Below are 19,817 nucleotides of genomic sequence, written 5' to 3' on the forward strand. Positions count from 1 at the left end.
TCAATTTTCCGTTTGACACTCAAGTGATCTTTTAATACCACCAAGTGATCTGGTTATTTTTTTTTCCCGGCTTAAAAACCTTTTATAGTTTGTGTTTTTTCCAGCTGTTTAAAATTATGATAATACACATTTAGAAAACTACATAAAACCCAAGTATAATTGTAAAGTAACCACCACTCAGGTCAAAGAACAGAACACTGTCAGCCCCAGAAGACCTCTATGTGTCCCTTCCTCATCAGATCCCTCGCCCCCACTGTCGCCCCCACACCCACCCTACCCTGCTTTGCCCAAGGAATAATCACTCTCCTGACTTTTATATTAATCACTTCCTTGCTTTTCTAGCTCCTAATTTTAAGAACCTTGTTTTTGGGTGGTGATTAAGTGGAACCTCACTGTTCACTGACTCATGTCCTCCAGTGGAAAAACAGAGTCTTTCCCTCAACCCCACCTAAATGTTCAGCTGAGATACCAGAAAGAGTAGCTTAGGGGGAGGTGGGGGGGTGGTGAATGGGGCCAGTATGCTGGCTGGGACAAGGTAAATACTGCTCTTCAATAGGAAGGATTTCCACCTGGTCATGTCCCCATTCCATCTTCAGCTCTGAATATATTCTCCCAGGATGTGATGTTTCTGAAATTTGAGGGCTGATTCTGTGACACATGGCCACTGCTGGCCTAAATAGGAGTGTCTCTGCAGGAACTGACTTCCCTGGTGGCTCAGACAGTAAAGCGTCTGCCTACAATGAGGGAGACTGGGGTTCGATCCCTGGGTTGGGAAGATCCCCTGGAGAAGGAAATAGCAACCCACTCCAGTACTCTTGCCTGGAAAATCCTATGGACGGAGGAGTCTGGTAGGCTACAGTCCATGGGGTCGCAAAGAGTTGGACACAACTTAGCGACTTCACTTCACTTCTGCAAGAATTATCGAAAGATATCTCTATTTCCAGGTAGATACTCTGTACACCCTGCCCCCACTGGGTTCATGGCTTCGATGTCAGTCCCCACTTCCCCCTTGGTCAAGTATTTTTGTGCAGCGCACAAAGCCCTGCTATGACAGCTAGAGCCGGTACTGGGCTGCTTTGGTCTTTTTCTCATGCCAAGCTCTTTTTCCCAAGCTAAGGCTAAAATCAATAATCCTCCTATTTTGTTGTTGTCTAAAATTTTTATTTATCTTTTATTTATTTATTTTTATTATTTTTGGCTGCACTGGGTCTTCACTGATGCACTCAGGCTTTCTCTAGTTGCAGCAAGTGGGGGCCATTCTAGCTGCAGCGCTCTGGCTTCTCATCGCAGCGGCTTCTCTTGTTGTGGAGCATGGACTCTAGGGCACATGGGCTTCAGAAGTTGCAGCATGTGGGCTCAGTAGTTGTGGCTCACGGGCTCTAGAGCATGTGAGCTTCAGTATTTGTAGCACCTGGGCTTAGTTGCCCCATGGCATGTGGAATCTTCCCAGACTAAGGATTAAACCTTTGTCTCCTGCACTGGCATTCTTAACCTCTGGACCACCAGGGAAGTCTCTCAATAATACTTCTGTAGTTGAAACTACCACTGTGAGTGAAGTCACTCAGTCGTGTCTGACTCTTTGTGACCCCATGGACGGTAGCCTACCAGGCTCCTCTGTCCATAGGATTTTCCAGGCAAGAGTACTGGAGTGGGTTGCTATTTCCTTCTCCAGGAGATCTTCCTGACCCAGGGATTGAACCCAGGTCTCCCACATTGTAGGCAGATGCTTTACCATCTGAGCCACCAGGGAAGAGACCGCTCCTATAAGGTTCTCATGCCTTCCTTCAAATATTTATTGAGTGCTTACTATGTGCAAAGCATTGTGCTGGATACTGGTTCTGTGATACTCCATGCTTTAGTGGAGCTTATCTTTATAAGACATTAGAGATGTCTTAGAGAGGCAGACATTAAACAACTAATTACTCTATTAAATATTTAATTATAATTGTGATAGTCTTGGTGAAATGTCAAGGAAACATCACATCCATTATCTTATTTATTACTCATTTAAAAAAACCTATGAGGTAGTTCTGATCTCTGACTCACTGATAAGGAGAATTCGGCTCTAAGAAGTTAAATAATTGGCTTAAGTTCACTCAGCTGCTTAGCCATAGACATGAAATTTAACTTGGATCTGTCATATCAGAGTCTGTGAAATTAATCCTTATGCAATAATATCTTGCTTCAGCCAATAACTTTGAGTCCCTCATAGAACCTAGCCTAAAGGTGAGTCCCTAGTTGGCATAGTTTCTATATGGCAGAAATAGCAGTATGTAATCATATTATTGAAAATTTCTTAAAAATCCTTCAAAAAAATAAAACTTTTATTGTCATTTTTTAAAAACAATACTATTACAAGTTAAAAGAAAATAAATTCACCATAGTACCCACATCCCAACAAATAAAATTTTAGGGGGTATAAAAATTCTAGTTTTTGTCCACTCATAGGATGCTTTTCATATCATTGTAATTATACACATAGCTATTATTTTATATTCTCATATTTTCACTTACTGCAACAAAATTATCATATTGATTAAAATCTATATTAATGACTTTTGATAATATGAAAATATAATAAAGTAATAGCTAATACTTTTATACCTCTTATGGAAACTGTTCTAAACACTTCTATATGTCAACTCATTTAAATCTATTGGGGAAGGCACTGTTATTATTTTCATTTTATGGATGAGGAAACTGAGACCCAGAGAGGTTAACTGACTTGCTCAGGGTCACATAGATAGTAAGTGGTGGAATTTACTTTCAAGTTAAGGCAGTCTTGCTGTTCTTGTGACAACTTTGGAGTCATATAAGTCTGGGTTTAAATTTGTATTCTGCCTATTATTAGTTATGTGACCTTGAACAAAGAACCTAAGTGGTAACTAGACTTCCTTGGTGGTCCAGTGATTAAGAATCTGCCTTCCAATGCAGCGGACAGAGGTTCCATCCCTGGTTGGGGAACTAAGATTCCACATACTTCGTGGCAACTGAGCCTGTATGTATGATCAGACACTAAGTCGTGTCTGACTCTTTGTGACCCCACGGACTGTAGCCCACCAGGCTTCTCTGTCCATGGGATTTTCCAGGGAAGAATATTGGAATGGGTTACCATTTCCTCCTCCATAAGCCCATATGCCTCAACGGAAAGATCGCACATGATGCAACTAAGAACAGACACGGCCTCCCCACACGCACAAAAAAAGAAGTGGTAACAAAAATATTATTCACTTTGCAAAATTTCTGTGAATAGAATAAATATATAAAATGCCTGACATGAGGTATGCACCCAAATAATTTATTTTTCTGTTGTTGGAAATTGAGGTTATTTCTCATTTTTCATGATTATTGATAACACTGCAATAGATGTCCATGTGGTTTTCCCCTTTGTTTGGATTATATCCTAGAGCTAGATGCCCAAAACTGTTACTACTGGACCAAAGAGTATTAGCATTTAATTGGTTAAGTTTTGCCAGATGTATTCCAAGAGAGTTTTTTTTTAACTTACAGTATCTGAATTTATCATATTCTCTACCACCAGCACTTCCCGGGTAGCTCAGTAGGTAAAGAATCAGCCTGCAACGCAGGAAACTGCTTGCAGTGCAGGAGCCCGGGGTTCGATCCCTGGGTCAGGAAGATTCCCTAGAGAAGGAAATGGCAACCCATTCCAGGATTCTTGCCTGGGAATTCCCATGGACACAGAAGCCTGGTGGGCTACCGTCCATGAGGTTGGGAAGTCAGACACGACTTATCGACTCATGAACTAGTCTCAGTTAATATCTAAAAAAGATAGTAATAGATAAATTTTTTGACTGCTTATCATATGCTAGGCTATCAAAGTGGTTTACCATATATGATCTTAATCACTACAACAACCCCAAGAGGAAATAAGTATCTTCATCTTATCCTTGAAATAGTAAAACCAGGATTTGGAACTCTGATATGTTTGATTCCAAGGCCTCTTAGCCTCTATACTTAAACTACATCAAGTAAAATCATGTTTTATTTTTTAAATTTAATTAGTGTAAAACAGTACTTTGTTATGTTACTTTTATTTGATTTCCAAGCCTGAAAATTTTTCATCACTATTTTCAATCTGCATTTCCTCATATAAACTTACTGTTGGTGTATTTTCCATAATAGCTAACCCACTGAATCATGTTCCAGACTCTGCTTGAGTGCTTCATGAACAGAGCCTTATTTAATTCCCAAAGAGTCATTTGTAATAAACACTAATAAAGTCCCACGTGGACCTATTGCCGAGTTCTCCAGCTTTTTACAGCATGCTCAGTTTCTCGTCCTTGTTATGTTTTCTCTGCCACAGGACTTTGTACACATGCTGTTACCTCTGCTTTGAATATTCCTTCACTCTCTTCTTTACCTACTTAACACTTTATAATTCTTCAGATATCAATTTGGTGGTCACTTTCTCAGAGAAGCCTTCCTTCACCTCCCTAAATAAATCAAATAAGCCCCCAGCACCATCTGTCATTTTTTAAAAGTTTCTCCCCAGTCTCCAGCTTTAGTAAAGTGTTCATAGCATTTATCACAGTTCCAATTATACATTAGTTTGTGTTGTTATTTGATTAATGTCTGCTTTCCCATCAGACTGAAGCTCCACAAAGGCAAGGCTCAGATTTACTTCTGCTGATCTTGATATCCTCAACAACTAGAACAGTATTTGCTACGTTGTAGACACTGAGGGTCAGAGAAAACAAACAACTTAGCTAATGTCATGGAGAGCATAAGTTGTAGAATTCAGATTTGAAATAAAACTATTTAACTTTTGAGTTTGTGCTCTTGGTCTCCACCACATCTCCCCACTCCTGTTTATCCATCCATCTTCCCAGGTGGAGCTAGTAGTAAAGAACCTGCCTGCCAAAGCAGGAGACACAAGAGATGCAGGTTCAATCCCTGGGTCGGGAAGATCCCCTGGAGGAGGGCATGGCAACCCACTCCAGTATTCTTGCCTAGAGAATCCCATGGACAGAGGAGCCTGGTGGGTCGGACATGACTGAAGCGACTTAGCACGGCACAACACTCAACTTCTTAAGAGAACTGTAGAATATAACATCTACACAGGAAAGTGCTTTAAACACACACATACAATTTAACAATTAGTAATAAAGCAGGTATCTATATAAGTACCATTCAGATCAAGAAATAGAACATTACCCACACCCCAAATCCTTTAGGTGTCCTTCCAGATCATAACTCCCCTCAACTTCCACCTGACTAGAGGTAAACACTATCACAATATTATTTTTTCCTTTGTTTCACATAGCTTCAAGGCCTATATATCACTAAGCAATAGAGATTAATTTTACTTGTTTTTGAATTCTATGTAAATAAAATGTCATATATACATTTTTAATATTTTCCTTTTTCATTCTACATTGTATTTCTAAAATTCATTTAGTTGCATGTAGCTGGGTCTTCATTTTTTCTAATCATTTTTATGAATTCTTTTTAAAAGCATTTTTTTACACCATACCGTGTGGCAGGCAGAGCTTCCCTGACCAGGGATCAAACCCATGCCCCCTGCAGTAGAAGCAGTCTTAACCACCAGACCACTGAAGTCCCATTTTTATTAATTCTGCCAAGGTTTAATATATGCAATTATTGTTGTGATCACAGAGTGCACTGAGAGAGACCAAGTAGTCACTTAGGGTAGTAGTAACTATTTTGAGTCACCATAGTTCAGTGTCTTGACTTTAGCTTTGTTGGTCTAAAAAATCAATTTTGTCAGTGCACTGAGAGTTGATCAGAATCAGGCAAATACATAGGAAATTCGCCAAAAATAAGAATGCCAATTTACTGATTTTGGGTGGAGAAAAATTATTGTCAGAATACAAGTTTGCATTGACTGCCCACCATGTTCTCTGAATTTGGAGAGAAACTTACATGAGAAGCCAATGATAGTAAGAAAGCTGCTTGATGAGCATGGTGATTTTAGTGACCCCAACTGTGATGGTATACAATGTCTTCATCTTTTTGTTTGAACCCTCAGGGTGGTGTTCACCACTTTTTTCTGGACACTAGTGACTTTATTTTCCTTCTTCTAAACTTAATGAGGATCATCCTCTTCCTTTAATGTATTTTTTTTAATCTGATCAATGATAATTTACAAGGGAATAGATATTCACTTTGGTCAACTACTACAACCAACTGTTTTTTTATTACATGTGCTTTTCAGCCATTGTGTTAAATATGAGTTAAGGCTTGGTTATATGTTTCATGCTGGTCAATTTGATGCATTCCTTTATGGTTAAAACTCCTTAGATGCTTTTTTCTTTTCTACATTGGAGGTAGTTGAGGGATCTTGATTTAAAAAGCACGTGTTTAAAAAAAAAGTATGATCATGTGGAAAAAGTGAGTTTAGAGAATGGCAAGTGTGCTAAATATGCATATATGAGTTTGTTGGATGTCTATACGTATTTGTTCAAAGACTGGATGTGAATACAGAAACAGGAACACAGTTTCATATAGGTAGGGTGATGCGATTACAGTGTATTTTCTTCCTTCTAAAAACTGTTTCGGAGAGAAGAAACTGCAAAGGGAAATTCAAATAACATAAAATACAACTAATAACATTTTACCTACCAAATGCATCTATACTTAAAACATCATAATCTTTATGTTGGCCAGCATTTAGAATTATGCAGTCTTCTACATGGGTGGTATACTGGTCTCAAACATTGCTGTTATAACATTCTGGAGGCAAAATTTATATACTGGTTCTGATGTATATTTTGTAATATGGATAAAAAAAACCAGGCAAATTCATTGAACACTCCTAAGAATTCATGTGAAGGAAATAATAAAAGATATTTATATTGATTCTGGCCACCTATTGTAATATTGTTGGATTGTTTAGGAAGATTGAAAGCAACTTAAATGTCCAAGAGTATAAAGGAATGGGTTAAGTAACTTATGTTGCATCTCATACAACAGAAGAGTCTGCAGGTGGATTCTTTAATGTTTAAGCCACCAGGGAGGCCCACAAATAATGTAGAAGAAGGCAAACTGTTAACTAAAGAGAGCAAGTTATAAAACCCTATGTGCAGTATGAGCCCATCTTCATTACACATGTGAATAAAAGGCTGGAATGTAATATTTCAAAATATTAAGAATAATTAACTCTGAGGGTTAAAGATAAGGTGATTTTTAATCATCTTTTTATGGGTTCTGTATATTCTAAAATTTCTGCAATTCATATGCATTACTTTTTACTTTAAAAATCTATATTAAAATTTTTCCTTTAGTGTTGTTGGGTTCCATTTAAACAATAAAAAGCAAAAAAAAAAAGAGAATTTTATGCTTCCTGGATATGAAGTGCTTTTGTAGAAGAGGTAAATATGGAATGTATTAATACAAAGACATTTATTAAATATGAAGCATTCGATGAACCCTAATAGAAAGAAGATATCCAGTCCTGAAGGTCAAGTGCTAATGTCAGTTTATACCGCACTAGAAGTCAGGTTGGTGTTGTAGCAACCTGTGAAGACTTTATCATAGACAGACCAGAGAAGACCTAGATACATCTTAGCTCTATAGAGAAGATATAGATACCTCCTCATTCTGTATTTATTTATAACAATACTAGCCAAGCAGTCATGAACACAGTACCTCCTGCATAACAAGTGCACAAACATCTGTTGAGTTGAAATGACTCATTTATGTGAACTGGCCTATCACTTGAACAGACTTATCAGCATTTCCTGACTTTTGTACCCGTTGTGCTCAGTCCCTCAGTTGTGTCTGACTGTCTGCAACATTATGGACTTTAGCCCGCCAGGCTCCTCTCTCCATGGAATTTTCCAGGCGAGAATCGTGGAGTGAGTTGCCATTTCCTACTCCATTGTACCCATTAAGGTGAAGTTTTTTTTAGTGCTTCCACTGCTGCTGCTGCTGCTGCTGCTGCTAAGTCGCTTCAGTCCTGTCTGACTCTGTGCGACCCCGTAGATGGCAGCCCACCAGGCTCTGCCATCCATGGGATTCTCCAGGCAAGAACACTGGAGTGGGTTGCCATTTCCTTCTCCAATGCATGAAAGTGAAAAGTGAAAGTGAAGTCGCTCAGTCTTGTCTGACTCTTTGCGGACCCCATGGACTGCAGCCCACCAGGCTCCTCTGTCCATGGGATTTTCCAGGCAAGAGTACTGGAGTGGGTTGCCATTTCCTTCTCCAGTGCATGAGAGTGAAAAGTGAAAGTGAAGTCGTGCAGTTGTGTCCGACTCTTAGCGACCCCATGGACTGCAGCCCACCAGGCTCCTCCGTCCATGGGATTTTCCAGGCAAGAGTACTGGAGTGCGGTGCCGTTGCCTTCTCCAAGTGCTTCCACTAGAATTAATATATCATATTATCCGTAAAGCTAGTTTCTCCCAGTTCCATCTTCAGCCTGCAGTCCCACGTAGGACCATCCAGTCCCACATTTAAAGTTATTCACTGGACATTTAAAATACATTTAAATCCATTTCTTTTTGCCATATCCTTACATTTTATTGATCTAAATTTGAAACTCTTTGTTTACTCACCCCAGTTTAGCTACTGCTTTCCCACTGGCAACACAATCCCCGTAAGCTTGCCTGTCTAGTTGAAGATGATTGCGTGCACAATCAGGGCCAGTTCAGTCTTGTTCCCCATTCCTACTAGTGGTAGCCTTGTTTGCTGGACAGAGGCCTGAGCTCCTAATTCCATTCCTTTGTATTCATGCTGTCTCTATCCTGTTGGAGGCTTGGAATAGATAATACTGACCTGCCATTGTAAGGCACTGAAGAACTACCTTAAGAGGCTCTGGAGACACTTCAACTTTGAGTCCCCTCTTCTGCTTAGCTCAGGAGGGTGACACCCAGATGTAACTCATGCTCTGCTTTCTATACAATAGTGTAGTCCTCCAAGGCAGAGAGTGCCAACACCAAATGTGGTCTGTGCTTTCTTCTTTCTTACTCTTCTCTTCTGAGAGTGATGTTGATTCATTTACTAGCAATCACTGTTCTAGTCAGTGAAAAAGAGCATGCAATAGATTCAGTCCTGATTTCCACAATTTCATAGCCAGGACCTCAGTTCTGTTTTCCTGTCTTGAAATGGGGGGACTTTCCTGGTGGTTCAGTGATTAAGACTCCATGCTCCCAATGCAGAAGGCCTAGGTTCGATCCCTGGTCAGGGAACTAGATCCCACATGCCACAACTGAGAGTTCAAATGCCCCAAATAAAGATTCCGCATAGTGCAACAAAGATGGAAAATCCTGCATGCAGCAACTAAGACCCAGCATAGCCAAATAAATAAATAAAAATAAATATTAAAAAATTATTCAGAAAAAAAAAGAAAAGAAAGAAAAGAAAGGGGTATAATCCACAAACCAAATCAGCATACTTTTAGCTTATCAAGCATATGCACAGAATCCAGTTTCTCATACATTCCAAACGATCAGGACTCAGGAGGCTCCTTTTCTCTATTCTCTCAGCAGCTTTTTTTCATTTCCTGATTTCTCTCATTGGTGCTGCCTTTAGGAACTCATATCCACTTTGCGGTTGGTAGAGAAATACTTTCTCCCTTCAACCTCTCTTTTCTCCCCCGACCCAGCCCACCCTCATGGTTCTGCTTTCTCTTTTATACTCTTTTCCTTCCAACCTTCAGATTTTCTCTTATTCTTGTGAGGTTTACTAGTTCTCTGTCCCGAGTCAGCTCTGCTTTATTCCCTGGTTGAGTGTTGGAGCCTTGGGGGTCTAGTAGAGAGAGAAGGGGAGTGAGAAAAAGACGTTCACAGCAGTCTGACCTTTAGGTAAGACATCTGAAAAAAAAATCTTTCACACTTTCCAAATTAACAGTTCTACAGGCATTTCCTATGTGATGTTTTGCTAAAAGAATGTCTGCATTTGTCATCCAGCCAGATAACTCTGGGAGAAGGAACAGAGTAGGAAATAAAAATCCATTCTCTTAGAAGAAAACATAGGCAGAACACTCGATGACATAAATCAAAGCAAGATCCTCTATGACCCACCTCCTAAAGTAATGGAAATAAAAACAAAAGTAAACAAGTGGGCCCTGATTAAACTTAAAAGCTTTTGCACAGCAAAGGAAACTATAAGCAAAGTGAAAAGACAGCCCTCAAAATGGAAGAAAATAATAGCAAATAAAAAAACTGACAAAGAATTTCCAAAATATACAAGCAGCTCATACAACTCAATGTCAGACAAACAACCAACCCAATCAAAAAGTGGGAAAAAGACCTAAACAGACAGTTCTCCAAAGGAGACATATAGGTGGCATATGAAAAGGTGTTCAACATCGCTCATTATTAGAGAAATAGAAATCAAAACTACTATGAGATATCATCTTACACCAGTCAGAATGGCCATTATCAAAAAGTCTACAAACGATAAATGCGGGAGAGGATGTGGAGAAAAGGGAATGCTCTTGCACTGTTGGTGGGAATGTAAATTGATACAGCCAGTATGGAAGACGGTATGGAGATTCCTAAAGAAACTAGGAATAAAACCACCATATGACACAGCAATCCCACTCCTATGCATATACCCTGAGGAAACCAAAATTGAAAGAGACACGTGTATCCCATTGTTCATTGCAGCACTATTTACAATAGCTAGAACATAGAAGCAACCTAGATGTCCATCGACAGATGAATGGATAAAGAAGTTGTGGTACATATACACAATGGAATATTCAGTTCAGTTCAGTTCAGTCGCTCAGTCATGTCCGACTCTTTGCAACCCCATGAATTGCAGCACACCACGCCTCCCTGTCCATCACCAACTCCTGGAGTTCACTCAGACTCACGTCCATCGAGTCAGTGATGCCATCCAGCCATCTCATCCTCTGTCGTCCCCTTCTCCTCCTGCCTCCAATCCCTCCCAGCATCAGAGTCTTTTCCAATGATTCAACTCTTTCCATGAGGTGGCCAAAGTACTGGAGTTTCAGCTTTAGCATCACTCCTTCCAAAGAGTCAGAAAGAGAAAGATAAATATCATATTCTAATGCATATATAAGAAATCTAGAAAAATGGTACTGAAGAACTTATTTACAGGGCAGCAATGGAGAAACAGACATAGAGAATAGACTTATGGACATGGGGAGAGGGGAGGAGAGGGTGAGATGTGTGGAAAGAGTGACATGGAAACTTACATTACCATATGTAAAATAGATTGCCAATGGGAATTTGCTATATGGCTCAGGAAACTCAAACAGGGGCTCTGTATCAATCTAGAGGGGTGGGATGGGGTGGGAAATGGGAGGAAGGTTCAAAAGGGAGGGGATATATGTACACCTATGGCTGATTCATGGTGAGGTTTGACAGAAAACAGCAAAATTCTGTAAAGCAACTATCCTTCAATAAAAAATTAATTAATTAAAAAAATCCATTCTCTCCCATTGTTGAAGGTGGCAGTCAAGACAGCTAAACAATAATATATTACACACACATAAAACTTTTATCTGTGAAATTTCACCAAATTAATTCAGGCATACCTTTCAAAAAGAACTCTGGCTATGGCATTCTCCCTGGAAAGTATTCCACAAGTAAGCAAAGCAAGACAAACAAAAACAGCATAACAGTATAAACTGTTCTGGAGAGTTTTAGAATTCTCTGGGATTTGACATCTTTTCAGCAGCCCTAGAATCAGTGGCTAGTTGAAAATTATCATTATAAAGGTGCACAAGATCAGAGAGAGCTAAAAATTGGTATAACTTGGATACTGGCATAAGTTGGAAATATTTTATAGTCTTTCATGTATTTGAGTTACATCCTTAACTTCTGAAACTAGCCCACTTTCATCCATCTTGGTGTAAAAATATGCTGCATAAAGATCATTTCAGCATCTCTCTTCCTAAATTCAATTCTGAAAACCCACAAGAATTCAAACCATGGTAAGAAACTAGGATTTAACAGGTGACTATATACTTGCTTTTATATAGGTTGCCTGTGTCTGATTTAACTCTAGAAACAGAAAAAAAAATGGTCATTAGAACAATACATGCTGGCATTTCTGGTCCAGCAGATAAGCCGACGGTGGCTGTCTGTTCCATTTGTCATTGTTATTTGGAAAAAGCATACTCTTCTATACTCTGAGTTGTTATAATGATTAATGATCTATTTATTATTTGGAATCAGTTTAATTAGATTCAAGATATTTGATAATTTGTTGTATAATGAAGTCCCAGCTAACAAATGTCTCATGACTCCAACTTTTTCCCTCTCCTTGCAGACTCAGCTATCAAGTTACCCTGAGCTAATTTTGAAATCTAATGATGAATTTGGATGATTTGTTGGAACAAATTTTTATTTTCACCTACCTTTCTTATCTCTGTCTCTCTGTGTCATCATTCCTTTATTTTAGATTCTCCCTTTCTCACCCATTTAAAAAAATGACTTAGTTATTAGTGTCCTTAAGTAAACTCCTACAGACAGATACATATCCTAATTAAGTGAAAACTCTACATGAAATATAAACAATTAAGTAAAATAGTGATTTCCTTCTTTTTAAGTTTTTTTTCCTTATTGCCAGTCACATGAGAAGTTTTCTTTTTCTATTTCCTTATTGCTATCTATTAGTTTACCCTGTGGAAAAAAATAGTCCATAATCATGGGTGAGAAAAGCAGAAGCTGTACTGGGTATATACATTTTTATGAGAAAGGAAAGGACCCCATAGTTTTAAAGAAGTGATGTTACATATAATTGTCGGTGACATCAGTTTGTACAATCTTGAAAGAACTTAGAAATCAATCTTTGGGAGACTCATAACTGTAGGACAGTAGGGAATATGGGAAAATTAACTTGGGATCCAACTGAGGAGGATCAGAAAAACCCGGTTAAGGAGTTTTTCTTTTTTTCTAGTAGCAAGAGAGATTAGCTGAAGTAGTTTTTAGCATGAGAGAGATAAGAAAAGCAATACTTTAGTAAGATTAAGTTAGGATCAAAAGTGAGTGAAGTCGCTCAGTCGTGTCCGACTCTTCGCAACCCCATGGACTGCAGCCTACCAGGCTCCTCCGCCCATGGGATTTTCCAGGCAAGAGTACTGGAGTGGGGTGCCATGGCCTTCTCCATTTGTCACACTTAGGCCTTACCAAATACAAATATAAAAGAGGATTAAAACAAACTACTAAATCAAAATCTTTATGTAGAGTAGCAGCTTTCACAAAATAAAACGGACCTAGTTCCATACAATTGTATGCATACAGCCAATTTTATTCCCAGAGTCCCAGAGTCTTGCACTATTAAAATAAAATGCCTAATAGATTTGAATGGGGAAAGAGAAAGGTGTGAAGATGAGTTTAGAAGCAACAGTAACAGTTCAAGCTTTAAAGCCTGAATTAAGGTATCTCTAGGGACATAGGAAGGAAGGCTGATACAAGATATCGCATGTAAAGAATCATTTACATTTGCTGACTGAATTAGAGGTGGGAACTGTGGGAAGTGGGGAACCGAAAGTAACTCTCTGTTTCTAGAGTACGGTTGCCTGGGATAAAGATGGTGCTGTTGGCAATCCAACTCTGTGTGACCCCATAGATGGCAGCCCACCAGGCTCCCCCATCCCTGGGATTCTCCAGGCAAGAATACTGGAGTGGGGCCATTTCCTTCTCCAATGCATGAAAGTGAAAAGTGAAAGTGAAGTCGCTCAGTCATGTCTGACTCTCGGCGACCCCATGGGCTGCAGCCTACCAGGCTCCTCCATCCATGGGATTTTCCAGGCAAGAGTACTGGAGTGGGTTGCCATTGCCTTCTCCACAGTAAGGACAGTGATGATTTTAGTTTGGGATGTGCTCAGTTTGAGACACCTAAGTGGAGATGTCTAGAACGTGGTTGGAAATTCAGGACTGGAAATTAGTAATCAAATCTCATTGAAAAAATTTGAAAGTTATCCAATAGGGGTTGGAATTATAATTCAATGTAAATCACTTAGACACATTTTTGAAAACATTGGTACGTCTTCTATGATGATGTTTCTGAGCAAATGTACTTAGTGAGAAGAGCAAAGAGTTGAGGACTTAACTTTGGAATGTTGGATAATTAACAATTAGAAGACAGAAGCAGACATACAGGCATTAAGAAAGAATGTGAAGAGGGAAAGAGAAGTCAGAAAAGAAAGAGGAGAACCAAAATGATATAGACTAACAAGAGCAAAAGGGAGGAGGAAATTTCAAGAAGGAAGTTAAGTTAAAGAGAATGAAGACTGAGAAGATGCTTAGGGATCTGACCCATAGGAAGTAAATAATAATCTTCACGTGACCAAGTCATCATTAAATAGTGGGTAAATAATGAAAATTATTTTCTGCAGTTCAAGTCAATAAATATTTATTAGCTACCACAGATGTTTTTCCCTTGTCTTTCTCAAACTGAGTAACAGTCAATAAAGTTTTCAGATCTACTAAATGAAGTTTCTTTGAGTCATAATGAGTTAAGATCTGGGATGAAGTTGATTCATCAGATGGAGCTAAAGAGGAACTATTGTTTCTTCTGACCCCAAATTTCGCTCTGTACTATAATATTGGCAAGTGAGAATAGTTTTATTTATTGTTTTAGTAACAATACCTTTTCTTTATTAAACAGGTACTCTGTACCAGTACCACACATATGATAACTCATTTAATTCACTCACAACTCTAAGACAAATATCCTCCCATTTTACTTAAAAAGCAACTGAGACATTGAAAGATTAAATAACTTGCCCAACTTCATTCAGCCAGTACTGCGCCCATCTCAAAAATATACACTGGAATCAACCACAAAGCTGGTTAGCAATACAGATGCCCACACATCTCCAGTAACTGCCATTAGTCACGGGATACAGGTCACAACACAGCTTAAGCGCTGACTCCAGTTCTAGGATACCTCAGTTTAGAATTCTGAACACGGTGTTTGGTAGTTTTGTGATCTTGGGGCACTTATTTCTCTGTGCCTCAGTTTCCTCATCTTTAAAACAGAGAATAAGGAGATACTTTTAAGGAGATACTTCACTGCCTTTTTCAACCATGTTATGCTACCCTCTGACTGACCCAGATCATAGTCTACAAATGAAATATGATACTGTTTAAAGATTCATGTTTGGTTGAGGGATGGGCTTGAAGTTTAGGTTATATAAAAGAATGACTGCTTTGGGGACTGAAATCTTGGAAATTTTGCTAACTAGAGAGATGGTATTCATCTTAAGCTCCATTTCTACTTAAAATAGTCCTGTAATAGCTGTAAAGAACGTCAGTCAAACGTTTACTATCTGACTCTTTGGATGGTACACAGAACATGTGCTCAGAAGATATTATTTTTTAAACAATATTCACTAGTTTCACCTCTAAGTTTTTTCTATCTGTAGCTCAGTTGCCTTAAGTGTGATCTTTTCATTTCTCCAAATGTCACTGAACCCTGTTATCTTTATGCTCTGGGCTCCCTAGTGAATGGAACCAGCCCTAGAGGATACTATGTGTGAGTGTGTGTTAGTTGTTCAGTTGTGTCTGTCTCTTTACAACCCCATGGACTGTAACCTGCCAGACTCCTCTGTCCATGGGATTCTCCAGGCAAGAATACTGGGGTAGGTAGCCATTTCCTTCTCCAGGGGATCTTCCTGACCCAGAGATCAAACCTGGGTCTCCGGCACTGCAGGCAGATTCTTTACGGTCTGAGCCACCAGGGAAGCTAAAACAGCTGAAGTGGAATATTTGGGCAGAGGGGAAGGAAATCTCTCTAGAGATAGCTTCTTGCCTCTTTTCCCTAGGATGATTGAATTATTGTGATTTTATTACAGATGCTGAAAAGACTATCCACCAAGTATAAGGCAGAAAAAACCTATCCCACAACTGTGGCTGAGAGGCCCAAGAATATCAAGAAAAACAGATATAAGGATATTTTGCCCTGTAAGTTTCACTTCTCCCTTTAAACTTGTACCTTTTCCCTAATTCAGTCATCTTATCTCTTTTTACCCATTGGTTGCTATTCCTAATCCTGGATCCTGGCTTTGACAAATTAGTTTGTACTGTATATGACTACAAAAGAACATTCATTCATTCATCTACTCTTCAATCACTAATGAGCATTCACTATTCACAGTGCTAGTTTCAGACTTACAGAAGCCCTCTGAACAAACCCTCTTAATTAATCTTTCTTTTGTATTATAGATGACCATAGCCTAGTAGAACTGTTCATGATAACCTCTGATGAGGATTCCAGCTACATCAATGCCAACTTCATTAAGGTACATTGAATATTCTGTATTTCTCTAGGTACTTAAAAAAATGGGGGTTGGGTGGGGGTGGAGGAATACTAGACAAGAAGAAGAGTATGTTTTTTGTAGTTACCCCATGTAATTTCTCTTCCCCTTTAGGGAGTTTATGGACCCAAGACTTATATTGCCACCCAGGGACCTTTGCCTACAACTGTCCTGGACTTCTGGAGGATGATTTGGGAATACAGCATCCTGGTAAGTGCAGAGTTGCCTTTGTTACTATATTCTCTAGTTCTTAGAGATGTGGGGGATAGGGTGGCAGGATAAGTGACTGAGGTTTCCTGTGTATCAGAATCATTGCTTTTTGGGGTCAGTTGCTAGAATATTGGTGTTCAGGCAACTTTTAGTCAAAATCACAGTCACTATTGTTCAGGGAAACAAAAGTTCTCTTTCTGACATATCATTTGTTAACAAGAATTTATTGATTTGAATAGAGAAAAGGGAAGTGAGGACAGAGAAAGAAGAGCAGGAGCAACATTTTATAATTTATTAGGCTTTCTTTTTTGGTTATAAAACAAATAAACAAAAAAAGAATGACACTTTTGGACTCTGGGACTCATGTATTAACTGCTTTTCTAACTGTATCAGTATTTAAGTCTCTATTTTATCACCCTAGATCATTGTTATGGCGTGCATGGAGTTTGAAATGGGAAAGGTGAGTTGCTGTTTGAGTTGACTCATTGGAAAAGACTCTGATGCTGGGAGGGATTGGGGGCAGGAGGAGAAGGGGACGACCGACGATGAGATGGCTGGATGGCATCACGGACTCGATGAACGTGAGTCTGAGTGAACTCCGGGAGATGGTAATGGACAGGGAGGCCTGGCGTGCTGCAATTCACGAGGTCTCGAGGAGTCGAACACGACTGAGTGACTGAACTGAACTGAACTGAAAGGAAAAAAGAAAATGAAGGGGGAAACTTGGTAGCAGAATTTTCCTTAACTGTGACTTGGTAGACATTTATGCTCATCTTCCTAGTCTTCAGTTTGGGAATGCCAAATGATTCTCAAGGGTTTTTTTTAAACCCATGAGAACCTCTTTTGCCCATTTCCCCTGTGTTTTAAAATAAAAATAAAGTATACTTTTTAAAATAACAATTCATTTTCCTGTTGTTATTAATCAGACACTTTAGACTGCCAGTCAGAGCTCCTTTTGTGCCACTTGGCAAGGCCTTCACTAACCATGTAGCACTTGAAATATGGCTGGTGTGGCTGAGGAACTCAGTTAGCTTATCTTAATGCATTTAAATTTAAAGAATGATATTCAATTCAGTTATTGGAAAACCTGATTTGGAACTTGGGTATGTGAATCTTTTTCAACCATAGATTTTATGAAATCTAAATGGATATAAAATATTTCCAGTGAAAATTTAGCATAGCAATTGAAATGCGCTTTAAATATAAAATGTATACTAGATTTTGAAGACAGTTTAAAAATGTCAAATATCTAATAACCATTTTAGTTTGATTAAAACTTGAAAATTGTTTTATTTATTGGGCTAAGATATTATAACAATTAACCCTACTATTTTTTTCATTTTTGAATGTGGCTATTAGGAAAATCTTAATTATATATGTAGCTCATATTATATTTCTGTTGGACAACACTCTTTGAAACTACTGTTGCCATTCTGAATTGATACGATTCCAATTAAAACCAAGGGAATTTGGGGTTTCAGTTAGCTTGTGTAGCTTTGTTTTAATCCTTTTGAGATACTGAAAAATTCAGATCCCTATTTCTACTTTTTGAGACTTCCAGGAAGTCTTAAATTTGTATATCCTTTGAGGATTATTTTCCTATCTTTGGAAAATTCAGACTTGTGTTGAAGTCCAAGGGCATTAGAAATTCCTAACCTAGGGTAAAGGACATAGCTGAATTTGCTTCTGAATGGGGGATAGGGTTTCATTGTCCAGCAAAGACTAGAATATATGGAAGGAAATCACCATCTTTTGCTTTGTGCAACAGAAAAAATGTGAGCGCTACTGGGCTGAACCAGGAGACCCGCAACTGCAACTTGGTCCTTTCTCCATATCCTGTGTAAGTATGATGTCTATTTCCATTATGGCTGAGCAGATGCTCCAGAATCTACTTTATAGAGAGTAGTTTTTGAATATTAGTCTTTGAAATAACTAATATTTTGATTTACTTCTTAGGAAGCTGAAAATAGAAAATCTGATTATACAATCAGGACTCTAAAAGCCAAGTTCAATAGTGTAAGTATAGAACACTAAAGGTAAACTCAAAGCCCCCAGAGACCAGGCAAGTAAATGTGCACGTATGTGATGCAGTCTGGACATATCATAACAGGGGCTGGGAGGGCCTGTGATGTTCTGGAGAGACCATAATATCCAAAAGAGACCTTTGGTGTAATCTGTGGTCCCCAACCTATTTCACACCAATGGCCCACATATAAAATGATATTATTTCTAGGGTGAATAGAGGCTGGGGACCAACTTGAAAGTTCAGACTCCTCTGTTTCTCTAAGGCAAAGGGATTTAGTACCTCAGCCTGCCTGTGACTCATTTAAAGGATACCAGTTGGGAAGCTCTGGTTTGGACCATTTTCACATCTACATTCTCTTGTGAGTAGATAGGAACAGGCCAATAGTGAGTGACCTGAAATTACTTATAATTGTTCTTACAGGGCATGTAGTCTGTAGGGAAGAAGATTACATAAATTGCAAAAAAGATAAAGATGCTACTTAGTAAGACAGAGTAATCTTGTGATAGAATGAGGTGACATGCTAATCTTGAACTCTCCTTTTATCCCGGTTATTTTTATAGGAAACTCGAACCATCTATCAGTTCCATTATAAGAATTGGCCAGATCATGATGTGCCTTCATCTATAGACCCTATTCTTGAGCTCATTTGGGATGTGCGTTGTTACCAAGACGATAACAGTGTTCCCATATGCATTCACTGCAGGTATGATGCTGTTGTATGAACCTTCTCCCCAGAATAAACCAAATGTCACACTCAGGCCAGGACTCCTGTTTTTAACCAAAGGAAGACTGACTTTGTTGGAATTTAAACCCTACATAGATGTAGGTTCCTAATTTGAAGCTCATGTTTTCCAGTCAGTCAGAAAGGAATCAAGTTTAAAAATGGGAATGATTGAAAGAGAAAGGTCAATAGAAGAAACTCTGATAAATTCAACCTGAGAATTAATGATTTTTTTTTTTAATGGTAAATTACTTGTGAACAGCATAGCTCTAGAGATGTTTTGCTGTGAGAACTTGCTTAAGACCTGTCCTGAGGCTTGGTGTAGTCTGTGGCAACTGAAAAACGTGTTCTGGGAAATGGTAGGGTTTAGACAGTTTCACAGTCTCTAGATTTCTTCTTCCTCAAATCTGCTGGTGAAATTTTTCAGCCACGATCCACTCTCTGCAACTATACATGCTACTGTGATCTTTCATTTCAGCGCTGGTTGTGGAAGGACTGGTGTTCTCTGTGCTATTGATTACACATGGATGTTGCTAAAAGATGGGGTGAGTTTTTCTCAATAGGCACTTGCTATTTTCTTAACCTTGTTACTTTCAGACTTAGAAATTGTCTGGTTCTTCAAAACATCTATCTTTAGGATTCTA

At 38.8% G+C, this 19,817-nt stretch overlaps 1 protein-coding gene across 1 annotated transcript in view; it reads left to right on the plus strand.

Annotated features, from left to right (window-relative positions):
- The window catches only part of PTPN22 (protein tyrosine phosphatase non-receptor type 22), a 59,960-nt gene that overhangs the window by 2,758 nt on the left and 37,385 nt on the right, over window positions 1-19,817 (plus strand). Inside the window, exons 2-9 of the mRNA XM_040231003.1 lie at window positions 15,755-15,863; window positions 16,125-16,201; window positions 16,331-16,426; window positions 16,848-16,886; window positions 18,195-18,266; window positions 18,383-18,442; window positions 19,013-19,155; window positions 19,652-19,718. Of these exons, the coding sequence (XP_040086937.1) occupies window positions 15,755-15,863; window positions 16,125-16,201; window positions 16,331-16,426; window positions 16,848-16,886; window positions 18,195-18,266; window positions 18,383-18,442; window positions 19,013-19,155; window positions 19,652-19,718 (663 nt within the window). The remainder of the gene's footprint in view (window positions 1-15,754; window positions 15,864-16,124; window positions 16,202-16,330; window positions 16,427-16,847; window positions 16,887-18,194; window positions 18,267-18,382; window positions 18,443-19,012; window positions 19,156-19,651; window positions 19,719-19,817) is intronic.

The sequence above is a fragment of the Oryx dammah genome, unplaced genomic scaffold (assembly GCF_014754425.2).
Source record: "Oryx dammah isolate SB20612 unplaced genomic scaffold, SCBI_Odam_1.1 HiC_scaffold_28, whole genome shotgun sequence".
Lineage (NCBI taxonomy): Eukaryota > Metazoa > Chordata > Mammalia > Artiodactyla > Bovidae > Oryx > Oryx dammah.